Below are 17072 nucleotides of genomic sequence, written 5' to 3' on the forward strand. Positions count from 1 at the left end.
CTTAACTCCATGCTGACTGACACGAAGCTGTGCTATAGGAGCACGGAGTCTAATGCTTTTTAATTAGACAGTGGCTAAATGAGACTCCTGTACTAATTCCCACTAATACATGGATGGGCAGTGGAGATAAAGGTACGAGAAGACACGGCCATATTCTGGTTTTAAAAAATGGGGTGCTGCTAGGTGTTAAATCACTGTCTAAAGACTGCAGCAGTCCCTGCAGAACACTGGGAAGTGTCTCTGCCTGGACCACCAGAGCTTCTCTGAGCACTTGGAATGGAGCCTGGTGACTGATGCACCCCTCTTTTAACACCCAACCCCTCTAGTGTCAGGAAGCTTCTGGGCTCCTTGTGTCAGACAGACTGCCCTCTGCTCCTGCACCATGGCCAGACTGGGTTTAGGAACTCCTGAGCAGCTCACTGTGCTAGGAGAGGGAGCTGTAGATCCTGATCCTGTGGCAGGAGCTGGATGTCCTGGTGACAAATAGGAATCTATTGCACAACTTGCTGAAAGTGAGGTTCTATTGCACAAACTTGCTAAAAGAGAGATAATGCTGAAGAGTGTGCTGGGCTGTTGTACTCTGTGCTTGCCACAAGCACAGCTCAATCTGTAAAATCCCCCTAATATTGCCAAAAAATAATCTTTTCCTCTGTATATACATACATAAATATATATATAGTGTGTGCAGTAATAAAATACTTGAACTCCTGTGGTTTCCCATAAACTTAGACTAAGATTTATAACACTATTAAAATCTGTAAAATGTCACCTAGAATTTCACCAACTGTACTCGAGGGGGTCTCCTTTTTGTTCCAAGATAATCAATTCCTTCCTGATTGCATTGCTGTGCCCTGCTCTGCCTGAGCAGGCTCTCTGTCTGTCTGTCTGTCTGTCTGCCCAGCCCCAGCCCTGCTCAGAGGAGGGGAGGAGGGGATCCAGGGGCTGGGGTCACCCAGGGGGCTGTGCTGTGTGTGAACTCAGCTGTGCTGATCACGGTGCCTTTACAAGACCAGGAGATTCTGTTCTCCCAGCCCTGCTGGAATTGTGCAGGTGCTCAGGGTGGGGACATGTGGTCCTGAAGCCATCCCAAGGACAGGAATAACTCTGAATTTTGATGTTGGATACTGAGGATGCCTACTGGACTACTGCCTTTGTTTTGTGAGGTGTATGCTGCCTGTCCCAGGCAGGGCTGGGGCTGCACAGCCACGTTCACTCACCTCTGCAGCCTCTGGACAAAGGGCTGATCCCAACCCCTTTGTACAGACCCAATGAGCAATAAAGATCCACTTTTGTACAAGTGTCTGCCTCAGCCTGTGCTTGGGGAAAGGGAGGGGCAGTTACCTATGGGGCAGTTACCTGTGGGGCAGTTACTGTACAGAGGACACAGGACCATGCACTGTCCTGCAAGGTGCATGAAGGAGAGCAGTTTGTTAAAACTCAATCCTATATTTATGGCAAGGATGGAAGGCAAGGAACTTCACTTACTGGTCAGAGAAACAACACCCCTTGTGCCAGGCTTTCTCACGGATCCAGCAGCTGTTTATCTTCTGTTAGAATTTTTTCTCTTTTCTTTACATGAGAGAAAGGTCTCTAGCTTGGGGAAAAAGCCCTGGCTGAGCCTGAGCAAGTTAGACTGGAAAAGTGCCCAGGCTTTTCCCTGGGCGTGCAGCAGCCCCAGGGCAGTTAGTCACCCGTGGGCAGTTAGTCACCCGTGGGCAGTTAGTTACCCGTGGGCAGTTAGTTACACATGGGCAGTTACCCACCCATGGGCAGTTAGTTACCCGTGGGCAGTTAGTTACACATGGGCAGTTACCCACCTGTGGGCAGTTACCCACCTGTGGGCAGTTAGTCACCTGTGGCCTGTCACCTGTGGCCCGTTCCTGGCCGGCCCTGGGCCCACTCTGTGCCATGCCAGCCCTGCTGCTCCTGCTGCTGCTGGAGCTGCTGCAGGAGGCTGGGCAGGGCCCCCCCGTGCCCCCCAGCCCCCGGGCCTGGGCCCAGCCCTGGGGGGCTCTGTCCCCTGCGGCAGGGGGGGTTTGGTCCCAGGTCACGGTCCCGCAGCAGCTGGGGGTGCATGCAGGGCTGCAGCAGGTGCTGGGGGCTCTGGGGAGGGGGATGCAGCAGTGGGGCAGCTGCAGAGTGTCAGCACAGCAGAGCTGCAGCCCCACGCTGGCTGCTCCCCTCTGCTGTGCCCTGCTCCCAGCTCCCCTTCTCTGCTTTTGTGTGTGCACAAGGAGAAAGTGTCCTACGTGCTGAGCATTGAGGGGAGGCTGTACACCATCCACCTGCAGCAGCAGTGAGTTGGCCCTGGCATTGCCCTGGCAGCAGCTGCCTGTTCCCTGGTGGCTGCAGGAGCTGCAGGAAGCTCGAGAAGCTCTGGCTGCTGGGGCTGTGGGATGCCTCACTCTGCCCCTCTCCCGCAGTGCCTTTCTCTCCGATGGTTTCCAGACGTACCTGTCCAGCGAGGAGGGATCTTTGCACCCTGCTTCTGCCCACGTTGAGGTAACCTGGCCTTGCTCTGGGCTGTGTGTGCTCCCAGTCTCTGCCCAGCTGCCCCAGCTGTGTGTGGGGTGGTGAGGACATCACCCCCAGGCACGGCAGGGGCTCCTGTGCTCTGTCGTGTCACAGGGAGGCTGCCACTACTGGGGGCACATCGATGGCTTCCCCAGCTCTGCAGTGTCCCTCAGCACCTGCTCGGGGCTCAGGTCAGTGCCAGCCCTGCCCTGTGCAGCCCCCGAGGGCACTGCCAGCCTTTGCCAGCTGCCCCCGGGGCTGAGTGGCCGTGCTGGGGCCCGGCAGGGGTTTGCTGCAGTTTGAGAACCTGAGCTATGGGATCCAGCCCCTGGGGACCCCCCCTGCGCCCCAGCACGTGCTGTACAGGCTGAGGGACGAGCCCGTGGCAGCCCCCCCTGCCCACAGATCCCCCCAGGCCAGGCTGCTGCCCTGGGACGTGCTGGACAGAGCCCACCATGAGGTGAGCAGTGAGTTCTCCAGGGCTGCTGTCCCTGTCCTTGGGGAGGGCTCTGGCTGCTGGCAGCTCTGGTGCACTGGACACAAGCTCTGGTTGAAGGGACCCTTGAGCAGCCCAGCCAGGAGCAGCACTGAGGTGACCACAGAATGCACAATCTGTACTTTAAAGCCCATTTTCTCTTTCAGCCCCTCTCGGCTGCTGCACAATCTCCCAAATTCCTCACAGTGCACGTGGTGTTGGACAAGGCTTTGGTGAGTCACTGACTTCTGTGAGCGTGGAAATGGTAACATTTCCCAGCTTTTACAGGGATTTGTTTTCTCTTGGGAAGTACTGTGGGCTTTGTAGAAAAGAAGGAACATGAATTTGTAGCTCGTGTCTCCATGGCTCGCTGCTGGGAATCACTGCAGTGCTCCATGTTGTCATGATTCCCCTGGTAAGCACCTGGTCTGCCCTTGTGCCCTCTTGGGCTGTTTTTCAGTACAACTACATGGGATCCGACCCCAATGCTGCCACACAGAAGATAATCCAGGCCTTCAATTTAATCAACAGTGTGAGTTCCTAAGCCTGGTTTGTACTGCACTGGGATGGGGGATGTTGAGATTAGCAGTGGCCACCTCTTTCCTAGTGCTTTCAGGTTTGGGAGGATGTTATGTAAAAAATTCCATGTTTCCTGAGAAGCCTTTTCCTCTGGACCTGTCAGTCTGCCACAAAAGAACATCTTTCCCTGTGGCCATGTCTTACTCTCAGGTGCTTGTAACCAACTTCCAGTCCTGTTCTTTACTCCACTGGTGGACTTATGGTTCACCTGTGTAATGAAAAGTTCTTCTCAAAACCCCTAAAACTTCTTATGAAGTCATTGGACTTTGGCCTCTTGCTGTATCTCTTCATTTTTTGGATGTTCTCATTCTTTTTGGCTACAGGTGTCATTGAGGCACTGACAGCAGCAATTCACTTTTCCCATGTGTTTGCTGTGTGCAGAGTAGTGACTCTGCATGAAGGGAAGGTGTGAGAGCAGATGTTTCCTCTCTTGTACTTTCAGATGTTTAATCCCCTAAATGTCACCATTGTGCTGTCCTCCCTGGAGCTGTGGGCAAAGGAGGATAAAATATCAACAGCAGGGGACATACACGACCTTCTACAGCGTTTTTTACAGTGGAAACAGTTGTCTCTGGAGCCACAGGAGTACAACATTGCTTCTCTCTTAGGGTAAGATAAAGGTTCATTGGTGTTAGAGGTTACGTGGCAGCAATCAGTCACACCAATGTAAGCTGAAATATAAAGGACAAATGCTCTTTTGAAAATCCTTATTTCCTAAATCTGTAATATTTAAAGTATTTATTCCAAGACATTCCTCCCAGCAATGCAGCAGCTGCAGTGGTGCTGCCCATCCCCTGCCACCCACCCAGGTGGGCACGGTGGCAGCCCCCAGCCCCTGCCCAGCACCAGCCCCCCACCAGACAGAGCCTGCCCCAGCTCCCCTGGGGACAGCAGGGCACTGGGGCACAGGACAGGACACACAGAGACCCAGCACCCCACGAGCACAGCCAGAGGCTCCTGGGACAGTGCCACACCTGTGCTGCAGGTACAGGGAGCGAGGAGTGTCCCTGGGCGCGGCGGCTCCAGGACAGGCGTGCCACAGAGATGCTGCTGCCACGGTGGCCCTGGTACCCTCCCAGCTGTCCCCTGCCTGCCCCCCAGCTGCCCACAGGCTGGGAGCTCAGCCTGGGCAGCAGGAGCAGGGCTGGGTGGGAGCATCTGTGCCCGGAGCAGGGATCTCTGCCAGGAGCACAGCTCTGCCAACTCGTCTCTCTCGTCCCTCCAGTACCACGGGAACGTCACCCTGGAGTCCTTCTCTGTCCTCCTGGCACAGCTGCTGGGCCACAGCCTGGGCATGAGCCTGGACAGCCCCCAGGGCTGCAGCTGCCCTGGGCGTGTGTGCACCATGAGCCCCGAGGCACTGTGAGTCTGGGGATGGGACAGGGATGGGACAGGGATGGGACAGGGATGGGACAGGGATGGGACAGGGACAGGTGTGTGTGCACCATGAGCAATTCCAATGCCTGACTGCTATGTCAATGAAGAAATACCTGCTTTTATTCCTCTAAGAAGGAAAAAAAAAAGAGGGTTTTTTTAGTGGTTAATTTGACAAAAGAAACCTTAGCTCTCTGAAATGAATGTTTTTCATTCTCTGTCAATAATGCCAGTGTCTGGCGAGCCCTTGGCTCGCACAGAGCTTCGGGGAGCGAGGGGGGCGGTGAGTGTGCAACACACAAGTAACATCCTCGTGTACGTGTATGTAACATAGACCTGGAAACCGCTGTGTTCCAGGCATTTCAGCGGGGCGAAAGCCTTCAGTAACTGCAGCATCAGGGCCTTCGAGACCTTCGTGCAGCAGGGCAGAGGCGGGTGCCTGCTGCAGAGCCCCCGGCTGCGGCCCCCGAGCCGCCGGAGCGGCGTCTGCGGCAACCGCCTGGTGGAGCCGGGCGAGCAGTGCGACTGCGGCACGGCCCAGGTGAGCCGGGGCACGGCGAGGTGAGCCCGGGCACGGCCAGGTGAGCCCGGGGTATGGCCCGGTGAGCCCTGGGTACGGCCCAGGTGAGCCCGGGCACGGCCAGGTGAGCAGGGACACGGCCAGGTGAGCCCGGGCACGGCCCAGGTGAGCCAGGGCACGGCCAGGTGAGCCGGGACACGGCCAGGTGAGCCGGGACACGGCACAGGTGAGCCCGGGGTACGGCCAGGTGAGCAGGGACACGGCACAGGTGAGCCGGGGCACGGCACAGGTGAGCCCGGGGTACGGCCCAGGTGAGCTCGGGGCACGGCCAGGTGAGCCGGGGCACGGCCAGGTGAGCCAGGGCACGGCCCAGGTAAGCCAGGGCACGGTAGAGCCAGCCCGCGGGACGGGGAGGAGCAGCTCCCCTGTGATAGAATAACTTGGGTCTAAAATAAAAAGTAACATGGGTTTGCCGCGTGTCCCCAGGAGTGCCTGCAGGACAAGTGCTGCACTGACAGGTGCAGACTGAAGCCGAGAGCAAAATGTGCCTCTGGACTGTGCTGTAAGAATTGTCAGGTAAGGCACATTTTTATACCTATGACTAACTCATTATTTGTTTTATAAATACTACGTTCCCGTGCTGCGGGAGCCCTGGGGGATGCCGGTGGGACACTGTCCCGGGCGGTGCCACACAGGTGTGCTCACCTGGGCGCCCCCGGGCTGGGGCCGCGGCTCGGGGCTGCAGAGCTGCTGCTGCTCCCAGTTCAGGCGCAGGAACTCGCCGTGCCGCCCGGCCGCCGACAGCAGCTGCGACCTGCCCGAGCTGTGCAGCGGCTCCTCCGCCGCCTGCCCGCCGGACCTGTACCTGCAGGACGGGCAGGACTGCGCCCGCGGCACCGGCTACTGCTACCGGGGCCGCTGCCGCTCCTCGGAGCTGCAGTGCAAGCACGTCTACGGCAGAGGTACCGGCGCCGCGGGCAGGGGTGGCCGCGGGGTGCTCGGTTTGCAGCGGGCTAATGAGTCTGGGCTGAGCGGGGCACCTGGAGAGACGGCACAGCCTTAGGGAAGCGTTTCGAGCTCTGTTCTGGCTCTGCTCGACAGAGTCCCCCAGTGCTTCACAGGTAACCGTGGAAAGAACAAAAAGCAAATTGGCTCCTGTGGGCAAACCCAATCAGAGAACCTCCCATTTGCTGATTTCTGAGGTTCAGGACTGCTGGGGGTTTGGGCACGGATAGGTTTGTTTCCTTTAATTCAATCTTGAAAAATGAAGTTATTAGATACCGTAATAAGTTCCTCTGTGTTCCTTATAACTGTAACAAATACTATTGCTTGTAGATTCAAAGAATGCTCCCGTGGGCTGCTATGAGGAGATTAATGCCCAGAAGGACAGGTTTGGGCACTGCGGGTTCAGGGGAGGACACAATTTGCAGCGCTGTTCTTGGAGGTACGCTGGGCAGGGGCACTGCCTCTGCTAAAATCCATGTTTAATTGGGATTGCACTCAAGAGAAGTACCAAGGCTACAGTTTAGGGTGAGATTTGTGAAGCAATAAATACCTGTGTGTGTGTGTGTTCTTGTTAGGGTGTCTGTGCTTCTGTCACAGATCCTGCCGTGGCATTGCCGGTCCTGCTGGTGTTTTCTGACGGACTGTGCTGTTCAGTGTTGCAGTGCTCGTCAGGCAGTGTGTGTGTGGCTTTCCAGGGATCTCAGGTGTGGCAAGCTGATCTGCACGTACCCGTACAAGAAGCCCTTCTCCTCAGCTGCTGCTGCTGTGATTTACGCCCAAGTGCGCCAGGATCTCTGCGTGTCTCTGAACTACCTGAACGTACCAGCCTGGCAGGACCCGCTCCTGGTTCCCCCAGGGACAAAGTGTGGCTCTGGAAGGGTAAGGTGGCATTTTGGAATCATCTCAAATGGCTAACAGAAACTGTAGATATCAACAAGATCATAGAAACACTTGTTCCTTGCAGCAGTGTGCTTGATATTTAAAAACACTGCGAAAACTTGCAAACGTTGCATTAAAGGTTTGGTAGGGTGTGAGCACTAAACATGACCTGGCCCCAGGGCAGAACTGTGGCTTGTCTGTATTTTTTTTTCCTTTTCAAATGGTGTGTTTTCCTTTCCCTTTGGGCCACAGCCCAAATGATGTGCTGAGCACTGTGTAGCTGAGGCAGTGCTGGGCTGCAGCTGCCATGGTTTTTTCCAGCTGTGCATAAACAGCACGTGTCACCCTCTGTCGGTGCTGGGATCCAGCTGTGACAGCAAAACAAAATGCAACGGCCACGGCGTGAGTCCTGTGGGTGCTGGGGGACACAGTGTGCACCCTGCACACCTGTACCTGCCTGGGCACACCTGTACCTGCCTGGGCACACCTGGCTGGGCACACCTGTACCTCCCTGCCCCTTGCAGGTGTGCAACAACAAGGGCAGCTGCCACTGCCACCCGGGCTGGAAGCCCCCCGACTGCCGGAGGAGAGGGAGGAGCAGGGCCAGGGGCCTGGAGGGAGGTGAGTGAGGGCAGTGCTGGGCACAGCGAGGGCAGGGCTGGCAGTGCCTGTGCCCAGCTGGGCTCTGTCCTGGCAGGGTCTGTGCCCAGCTGGGCTCTGTCCTGGCAGTGCCTGTGCCCAGCTGGGCTGTGTCCTGGCAGTGCCCGTGCCCAGCTGGGCTCTGTCCTGGCAGGCCTGCAGCGAGCTCTGGAGGATGGGAACATGGCCTGGCTGGTGCTGGGCTCCAGCCTGGTCCTGCTGGTGCTCACAGCAGCCCTGGGGCTCGGCCTGTGGCGGCAGCAGGTGCTGGGCCAGTGCAGTGGGGAGCGGCTGGGCACGGCCAGGTGAGTGCTGCTGGGGGCTGGGGGGTTCCTGCAGAGGGGAAGGACAAGGTGATCGTTGTGGGGACATGAGGATGCTGCCCAGGACTGAGGTGGCCTCAGGCTGAGGCACCCCCTGGGTCAGGGCCAAGGCACCACTGTGATCCCCCCACAGCCGGGACATGGACAGGGAGCCAGAGCCAGAGCTGGAGCTGAACCTGCAGGCAGACCCAGAGCTGCAGATAGACCCAGAGCCAGAGCTGGAGCTGTACCTGGAGGCAGACCCAGAGCTGGAGACAGACCCAGAGCTGGAGACAGACCCAGAGCCAGAGCTGGAGCTGTACCTGGAGGCAGACCCAGAGCTGGAGGCAGACCCAGAGCTGGAGACAGAGCCAGAGCTGGAGCTGGAGCTGTACCTGGACACAGACACAGAGCTGGAGGCAGACCAAGAGCTGCAGATAGATCCAGACCCAGACACAGATGTGGTACTAAACCTGCAGGCAGACCCAGAGCTGGTCCTGGAGCTGCAGACAGTCCCAGACCCAGAGCCATACCTGGTACTAAATGTGGAGGCAGAGCCAGAGTTGCAGATAGAGCCAGAGCCAGAGCTGGAACTAAACCTGCAGGCAGACCCAGAGCTGGCCCTGGAGCTGCAGACAGACCCAGAGCCAGAGCCATACCTGCTACTAAATGTGGAGGCAGAGCCAGAGCTGCAGATAGAGCCAGAGCTGGAACTAAACGTGGAGCCAGAGCTGGAGCTGGAGGTGAAGAGAGCCACGGACCCAACACCAGAGCCAGCGCTGGGGCAGCACCATGGGCACTAATTAAAGGTGTTGTGCAAAGCTGGTGTGGCTTTATGTAGTTTGTGCTTTCTGCCAGAGTTGACCCTGCTCTGGGGGCCGTGGGGCTGCAGCTGCTGGGACTGTGCCCCTTTCTCCGTGGGCACGGGCTGGGATTTGCCCATCCCTGAGGGCTGTGCTGCTGCTGCTGCTGCTGCTGGGGACTGTTGGCAGGGCTGGCTCAGGGCTCACAGCCCCTGCATCCCCAGAGACACGTCCCCCAGGGCTTTCCCATGGGGGAAGAGTTTAATGTTTGCTCCAGACAAAGCCTTATCAGCAACCTTTAGCCGTGTTTGCTCAGAGCCTGTGGCCATTGGGCAGCCCAGCCCGACCCCAGGACAGGGCCCAGGCAGTGCTGGCTCAGCACAGGGGCCAGAGCACAGCAGGGTCCAGCATGGAGAGCAGCGAGGACACCGAGGAGCCCCCGCTGCCCCTGGCCCTGAGCAGCTTCCAGGTCTCGGAGGAGTTTGGCTTCCTGCTTCCCCACCCTCTGGTAGGAGCTCTGCCTCAGCAGCAGAATAGAGGGGCTGGTGAGCAGCAGTCTGGGGAGCTTGGGTTTAGCATTTTGCTCTAACGCTTGACAAAGAGCAATGAGGAAGGCAGGTGCTGTTTCACAGGACAAACCCCTGCCCTTTAAAGGGATGGAAGCAGCTGCAGGAAGCGGCACAAGGAGGTGCAGGAGCTCTGCCATTTCCACACTGGCCTTGGCTCTGCAGGGTTTTGGGAGCACAAGAAGGGCAGGGCTCCTGGGCCCTAAGTGGGGCTATTTGTTACTGGCCTGGCTCCACGGTGGGAGTGGGTGGGGACAGACAGATCGTGTTCACCATGCATAAATTACAAACACAGGCTCAGCATCAGGAGGGGGAGCAGAGCAAGACACCAGCAGTGGTGTGAGGCTGGGAGGGTGCTGGGAGGATGCTGAGCCTGGGCACACTCCCAGCCACACCAGCAGTGGTGTGTGAGGCTGGGCGGGTGCTGGGTGGGTTCTGGGCGGGTGCTGGGTGGGTGCTGGGTGGGTTCTGGGCGGATTCTGGGAGGGTGCTGAGCGGGTTCTGGGCAGGTGCTGGGCGGGTTCTGAGTAGGTGCTGGGCAGGTGCTGGGCGGGTTCTGGGTGGGTGGGTTCTGAGCGGGTGCTGGGCAGGTTCTGGGCGGGTTCTGGGTGGGTGGGTTCTGAGCGGGTGCTGGGCAGGTGCTGGGCAGGTGCTGGGCGGGTTCTGGGTGGGTTCTGGGCGGTGCTGAGCCCCGGCACGCTCCCAGCCCTCCTCCCTCTGCTCTCCCCAGACAGAGCTGCCCGCTCCCTACGGCCCCTGGATGGAGCTCGCCCGGCAGCTGCCCCAGCTGATCTGCAGCCACCAGCTCCGCTCGCAGGTGCACCAGGTACGCAGCTCTCCCGGCTGCCCCGGGGCTCCCTCACACCCTGGGCTGGCACAGCAGCGTCTGTCAAACGTGCCCAAGCAGCCCAGCAGCACGGCTGTGCGCTGAGCCAGGTCTGACACCAGGAGACAGCAAAGCCTTAGCATTGGCACAGAAATAGCTCCTGCGGCAGAGCCAAGCGCTCACAGCCAGCGAGGGCTGGGGCAGGGCCCCTCCAGGTGCCACAGGAACCATGTCTCACCCCAGCCATCAGCTCCAGGCTGGCTCACAGGGACCAGCTGCTCCCACGGGCATCCCAGCACCAGGAGGAGGGACTCCTTTGTGGGGAAAATCCCAGGGATTCCTGTCCCTGCTCACAAAGCAGCGACAGTGCAGCAGGAGCAAATCCTGCAGAGCAGGTGGGAAGGGAGTTTAAAGGCAGGGAGAAGCACTAGGAGGGTTCTCTGAGTGGGGCAGCCCCTCTGGCACAGGGCCTTGGCACTGCTGGCTCTGCTCCTTGCTCCCTGGGTTTCCCTGGCAGATGCCACAGCTGAGCACCCAGCACCTGCAGGGGCGGGAGGAGCTGCACCTGGCACACCTGGTGCTCAGCTTCATCACCATGGGCTACGTCTGGCAGGAGGGCGAGGAGGGCACCGTGCAGGTAAAGGCAAGGTAAAGCAGGTTCACCTGCTCCTGGGCTCTGGGAGCTGCTGCTGCTCCTGTAGCCCCTTCCCTGTGGCTGAGGCAGGAGCGGCCCCTCCTGCCTTCCCACAGCCCCACCACATCCACCCTCCCTGTGCTCTGTGCCCTCAGGTCCTGCCCCGAAATCTGGCTGTGCCCTACTGGGAGGTGTCCCAGGCGCTGGGCCTGCCCCCCATCCTCAGCCACGCAGACTTTGTGTTGGCCAACTGGAGGAGGAAGGACCCCAACGGGTAAATGGGCGAATGCCAGTGGGCAAAAGGAGCTGCTCCTGTGCTTGGGCAGCAGCCAGGAGCAGCTGCTGGGGCCAGACTGTTCCCCAACTGCTCCTGTCCTGCCAAAACCCCTTGAGGTCTGAGAACCCCTTGTTCTGCCACCTTTGCTGGGGTTGGACACAGGAGCTCTGTGGGGACATGGGGGCAGCTCCTCTATTCCCTGCAGAGCACAGACCATCACTAGAACAATTTATAATCTCTCTCTCTCTCCTTATGCACTTGTTGGCCATGACTGAAATGCCTTCAGGCCTCTGGAAATGGAGTGAGTAGTTAATGCTCATTTGTTTTCTAACGGTATTGGTTTTGTTTGGATTGGCTCAGCTCTCCAGCACTGCTTGGGCTGAACCTCTCTTGATGTGTGCACACAAGAACAGAGCTTGTGACACTGTGCCAGGGCAATGGCAGCAGAGGGGCTGTGGCAGAGCCTGGCTGCTCTGGCTGCACAGGGGGAGGGCACGGGGGGATGGCAGGGCCCCCCAAAGCACAGCACTGCTGCTCCCCTTTGCCTCTGTGCCAGCTCCTCTCTGCACAGGGTGCAGGTAAGAGGCTCTGGTTTGGTTCCAAGGGCTCAGGGGGTCCCACAGTGTGCAGGGAATGCTGAGGCAGCCCCAGTCCCTGTCCTCGGCCCCTTTGTGCAGGAACCTGGACACCATCATCTCGCTGCCGGGGGGAGAGAGCCTGCGGGGCTTCATCCTGGTCACGCTGCTGGTGGAGAAGGCGGCTGTGCCCGGCATCAAGGTGGGCACTGCTCTGCCTGGCTTACCTGCACTGCCAGGTGCAGCACAGGTGTCCTGCCCGGGGCCGGGCCGGGCAGAGCCGGCGGGTCCCTGACACCCTGCCCCCTGCCGCCCCCTCCCCCAGGCCATCGCGGGCGCGGTGGGCGCCGTGCTGCGGGGGGACGGGCAGCGCCTGCACCGAGCCCTGCAGGAGCTGGCCGGGGCCATCGGGGCCATGGGCGAGGCGCTGCGGCGGATGCACGGTGAGAGCAGGGGCAGCCCGTGCTGCTGCAGCCCGCCTCGCACCTGCGCCCCTCACCCATCCTCCTCCTCCTCCAGACTACGTGGATCCGGAGATATTCTACTCCGTGATCCGGATCTTTCTCTCCGGGTGAGTGCAGCCGGCTTGCCCTCGGGGGCACCGTGCTCCTGGGGCAGCCCCGGTGGGTCTGGATTCCCCGGCCAGGGTGGGGACCGGCGCTGTGCCCCTGGAGCTCCTTGACCCCCTCCCCAGCCATTCCTGTCACGGATCAGTTGGGCGCGGACTGTGGGGTCCCTGGGGCTGGGGTCTGCCGCCCTCCAGCTTCTCTCCATGCCCTGGCAGCCCCAACAGCCAGAACTGTGCACAAATTAATCTTTCCTGCTCTTGGCCAAACAGTTTTGACAGGAGAAGAGGAATTTCTCTTTTTTTCCACACTGTGTACACTAAGCTGCAAAGCTGAGCAGAGGCTCTTCCCACTGCGTGTTAAGGAAACATCCATAACAATCCTCCTGCTGCTGCTCTGTTACAATTCTGTCAGTTGAAAAAAAAGAAAATCCTCCCCAAAAAATGAAAATGCCGTTTGGGCAAGGCAGAACCAGGGCCCCAGGGGCCCAGCACAGCCCATTCACCATCCCCCAGCACCCCTGAGGGGCTGCAGCATCTGCAGGCCCAGCCCCAGCTTCTCAGGGGGGTTCTATTTTTATTTCTTTCCATCATATCTCAGCATTCCCAAGTAAGGGGCCTCCATGCATCGTGATTAAGTTTCTCTCATTTTTTATCCAAGCTGACTTTGTCTCGATGGTCATCAGCTTGGGAAAACATGCCTTTTAAATTCCCTTCTGCTTATAAGAACTTCCCACTAGTAGAGGTTACTATAAATACAATCCTGGGAGAACTAAAAATATTCTGGTATTTGATAATGAATGTATTTTCACTGCAGAAAATAGATTTCTGTGTAAAATCTGTTCCTGTAGCCCAACAGACACTGCAGCCAGCACTGAAAGCCTCTTGGAATGGTGCATTCTGTTAAAGGGCAACAGATATTTTTGTGCCAGGCACTTTACCTCCCTGAAATTGTAACTTCTGTCTCCATTTGGGTGCGAGCACTGAGGCTCCATTCCAGCACAAGGGGGGCTGAGCTCTGAGCTCAGGGTGTGTGGGAGGGAGCAGTGCTGGCTCCCCACCTGCCCAGGCTGCAGCTTCAGAGGGAGGAAATCCCACCCTTGCCTGGTTACCTGCAGAGATAAGTAGAGACAGGCTGTTCTGGCCTCTATTCATCTCTTAAATGCCTTTTTGAAAGACATCACCTCGAGTAACAAGAACAATGGAAAATCCAAACTTCAGGGGCTCAGAGGAGTGTTTGGGTGGCTACCTGGACATTCAAGGAATTGATGTGAAGGGCACTATTGCCCAGACAAGGGCCCCCTGCCCTCCTGCACAGCTCAGGCAGCTCTGCTGGAGAAACCTTCCTGAGCTGGAGCAGGAGGGCAGCCAGGCAGGGCAGAGTGTCCCAGCAGCAGGCACAGGGTGCTCACCAGGGCACGGGGACCCCAGGGAACCCTCCTGGCAAAGGGAAGTTCAGGGTTTCTCCTTACCCCACGGCCTGGCTGCGTGCCTTGGCACAGCACCTGATCTCCAGCTTTATCTGCAGTTTGAGGAAGGCTGACACGGCTGAGTGGGAGCAGGAGACCCATGGGCTGGGCCAGGAGTGTTTTGCTCAGTCTTGCCAGCCCCAGGTCCCCTCTCCCAGCCCCTGTCCCCAGCCCTGACTGCCGTGTCTCCTGCCCAGCTGGAAGGACAACCCTGCCATGCCCCACGGGCTCATCTACGAGGGGGTGTCCCCGGAGCCCCTGGCCTTCTCGGGGGGCAGCGCGGCCCAGAGCTCGGTCCTGCACGCCTGCGACGAGCTGCTGAGCATCTGCCACCGCCAGGACACGGGTGAGCAGCAGCCGGGCCCTGCGGGGCAGGGAGGGGCAGGGTGGGGCAGGCAGAGATGAGCCGGCAGGGCAGGGAGGGGCAGGGAGGGGCAGGGAGGGGATGAGCCGGCAGGGCAGGGAGGGGCAGGGAGGGGATGAGCCGGCAGGGCAGGGAGGGGCAGGGAGGGGATGAGCCGGCAGGGCAGGGAGGGGCAGGCAGGAATGAGCCGGCAGGGCAGGGAGGGGCAGGGAGGGGATGAGCCGGCAGGGCAGGGAGGGGCAGGGAGGGGCAGGGAGGGGATGAGCCGGCGGGGCAGGGAGGGGCAGGGAGGGGCAGGGAGGGGCAGGCAGGGATGAGCCAGCAGGGCAGGGAGGGGCAGGGAGGGGCAGAGAGGGGATGAGCCGGCAGGGCAGGGAGGGGCAGAGAGGGGCAGGCAGGGATGAGCCAGCAGGGCAGGACCATCTGCCACCGCCAGGACACGGGTTAGCAGCAGCCTGGGCTCTGCAGAGCAGGGAGGGGATGAGCTGGAGATTCTGGGACTGTGCCAGCTCTGCCAGGTAGAAGGGTGTGTGTCCACCTCATCCTATGCCCCTCTCACCCTGTGCCCATCTCATCCTGGTGGCAGCAGGCTCTGCCCAGTTCCAGGCAGGAAGGTTATAAATGTGCCTCTGGCAGGTGCTTCCTCACCATGGTAAATGCACAAAATCACACATTTGGATTCTTGCATGTCAGCTTTCTGCTGAGATTCTCCATGGGGCCAGAGATGAGGGAGCAGAGCGTGCAGGCACCGTGCCAGTGAGAGGCCATTCATCAAGCTCCACGTTAGTCCAGCCCACAACGGAAATATTTACCAGAAAATAGCAAAACCACTTTACTAGCAAAGAAACCCAAACAAAATGCTGGGAGCAGGGCTGAAGCCTGCCTTTTAGGGTTAGCAGCAGCCCTTACGGAGCACTGACCTAATAGGGGTTTTGTTTCTCAGCGGATCGGGGGCAGGGCAGGGGAGGCTGTGCAGCTGCCGGGGGTCCCTGCGAGCCCCGCAGCCCGGGCCGGCTGCTGTCCTGGGGCTCGGGTTTACCCGCTCACCCATCCTTGTCGCCCCCGCGCTGTCCCGCAGCTGCCTTCCTGCTCCGGATGAGGGATTACATGCCGCGGCCGCACCGCGCGTTCCTGCGGGCGCTGCGGGCCGCGGGGCCGCGGGAGCTGCGCGCCGTGGCCGCGGGGGACGCGCGGCTCCGCGCCGCCTTCAACCGCTGCGTGGGCGCGCTCACCGACTTCAGGACCCTGCACATCGCCATCGTCACCAAGTACATCGCCACAGCGGCGGCCAAAGCCCGGGCCGGGCGGGCGCAGCCCGGGGCCGGCTCTGGCCCCGCTGCGGGCAGGCCCCCGGCTGCGCTGGAGGCCAAAGGGACCGGCGGCTCCCACATCTTCAGCTTCCTCAAGAGCATCAGGGACACCACCCGGGAGGGGATGATCAGTGTCTGACTGCCCCCAGGGTGCCCAAAGCGGGTGCAGGAGGCCGAGGGGCTTGGGTGTCTGTGCAAGGCACAAACCAAGATCCAAAACCCGCCGTCAGCAGCAGCAGCTTCCCACCCGTGCATGTCTGGGACATGAGGAGCTGTTGGGAGAGAACATCGCTGCTGCTGCTGCTGCTGCTGCTGCTGCTGCCGCCGCCTCCTCGGCATCCTCCCCTGGCACTGGCACGGGTACGGGCACAGTGTCCTCCCGTGGCACTGCCGGCAGCGCATCGGCCCCGGCCCAGGGAAGAGCTGTGTCCCTCCTGTCCCGCTCTGTCCCGCTCCTGTCCCGCTCCTGCCTCTCTCTATCCCACTCTATCCCACTCTATCCCGCTCCTGTCCCGCTCCTGCCCCGTTCTATCCCGCTCCTTCCCCTCTCTATCCCGCTCTATCCCGCTCCTGCCGCGGGCGGGGGGCGCAGCTCGCACGGACACGGGGGGGTCACAGGACCAATAAAGCAGCGATTGCTGAGCCAGCCGGGGCCGGGCCCGGTGTCCATCCCCAGCTCGCAGCGCTTCTCCAGCAGCAGAGGGCGGCAGAAACCGCGCCGGGCTCCGGAGCGGCCGCTGCCCGAGCCGGGAGCGGGGATGGGGGACAGAGCTGAGGGGAGCGGGGATGGGACGGGACACGGGGGCTCGGGGGACAGCGAAGGGCGAGAAGGAGCTCCCGGCTGTGACCCTCAGCCCCTGGCAGCCGCACACGGCCGAGCTGTGGGTACATGCGGGGTGTCCTGGAGGCTGCAGCGGGCACAGGAGCTGCTCTCCATGGCCGGCTCCATCGCCCCTCCTGGCTCCTCAAGGGCTCAGGATGCCCCGGGGGCAAAGCTGCAGCACTGGGGGTCACACGGGCCCCGCTTTGAGTCTCGGTGATAATGCAGTGCTCTAGTCGGGCACATGGGGACACCTGGCTTCCCCAAGGGGCCAGCATGGAAAAAGACTCCTGACAAAGCCCTGATCGTCACCAGGTACTGGCAGCAGGATAACAGCAGCCTGGTGCCAGGTCAGCCCGGCCTGGAGGCTCCTCTGGCACAGCCAGCCCCACATCACCCCCGTGCTGGGCACTGCCCAGGGCTCAGCCGGCCCCAGGCTGCAGGAACGGGCTCCCCTCGCCCCTCCCAGCCGGGCTCAGTGGGCAGAGCCTTGTGCCGAGAGCCGTGATAAAGCTTTTTTTGTAACGCCAGGTGCCCATGTTGCCCTTTTCTAGCAAGTCAGCACGCCCAGACTCC

General features: G+C 60.0%; 2 protein-coding genes across 2 annotated transcripts; both read left to right on the forward strand.

Annotated features, from left to right (window-relative positions):
- Positions 1–2074: 2074 nt before the first annotated feature.
- LOC306813490 (disintegrin and metalloproteinase domain-containing protein 18-like) lies at positions 2075–8706 on the forward strand (the record flags this gene model as incomplete). The annotated part of the gene is made up of 17 exons (XM_079328956.1): positions 2075–2091; positions 2204–2296; positions 2424–2502; positions 3157–3222; positions 3450–3521; positions 4011–4177; positions 4554–4635; positions 4794–4930; positions 5300–5483; positions 5949–6038; positions 6226–6424; positions 6798–6906; positions 7163–7346; positions 7668–7748; positions 7871–7967; positions 8140–8290; positions 8442–8706. Coding segments are annotated over 17 exons (2073 nt in total), but the record flags the coding sequence as incomplete, so codon positions are not given.
- A 578-nt stretch (positions 8707–9284) lies between these two features.
- LOC306813409 (indoleamine 2,3-dioxygenase 2-like) lies at positions 9285–15972 on the forward strand. The gene is made up of 10 exons (XM_079328832.1): positions 9285–9598; positions 10387–10482; positions 11000–11119; positions 11272–11390; positions 11680–11694; positions 12071–12170; positions 12294–12411; positions 12488–12539; positions 14200–14348; positions 15445–15972. The coding sequence occupies exons 1-10, from the start codon at positions 9500–9502 to the stop codon at positions 15813–15815; spliced, it is 1239 nt and encodes a 412-aa protein (XP_079184958.1). The 5' UTR covers positions 9285–9499; the 3' UTR covers positions 15816–15972.
- Positions 15973–17072: the final 1100 nt, after the last annotated feature.

This window comes from Erithacus rubecula (assembly GCF_903797595.1).
Source record: "Erithacus rubecula genome assembly, chromosome: 29".
Taxonomy (NCBI): Eukaryota; Metazoa; Chordata; class Aves; order Passeriformes; family Muscicapidae; genus Erithacus; species Erithacus rubecula.

What these genes read in the sequence shown, in the direction of transcription:
- LOC306813409 (XM_079328832.1), top strand. Translation starts at nt 9,500, where the DNA reads ATGGAGAGCAGCGAGGACACCGAGGAGCCCCCGCTGCCCCTGGCCCTG. An exon ending in TCCTGCTTCCCCACCCTCTG is followed by an intron (nt 9,599 to 10,386) that starts GTAGGAGCTCTG and finishes TGCTCTCCCCAG; the next exon opens with ACAGAGCTGCCCGCTCCCTA. An exon ending in CGGCTGTGCCCGGCATCAAG is followed by an intron (nt 12,171 to 12,293) that starts GTGGGCACTGCT and finishes CCCCTCCCCCAG; the next exon opens with GCCATCGCGGGCGCGGTGGG.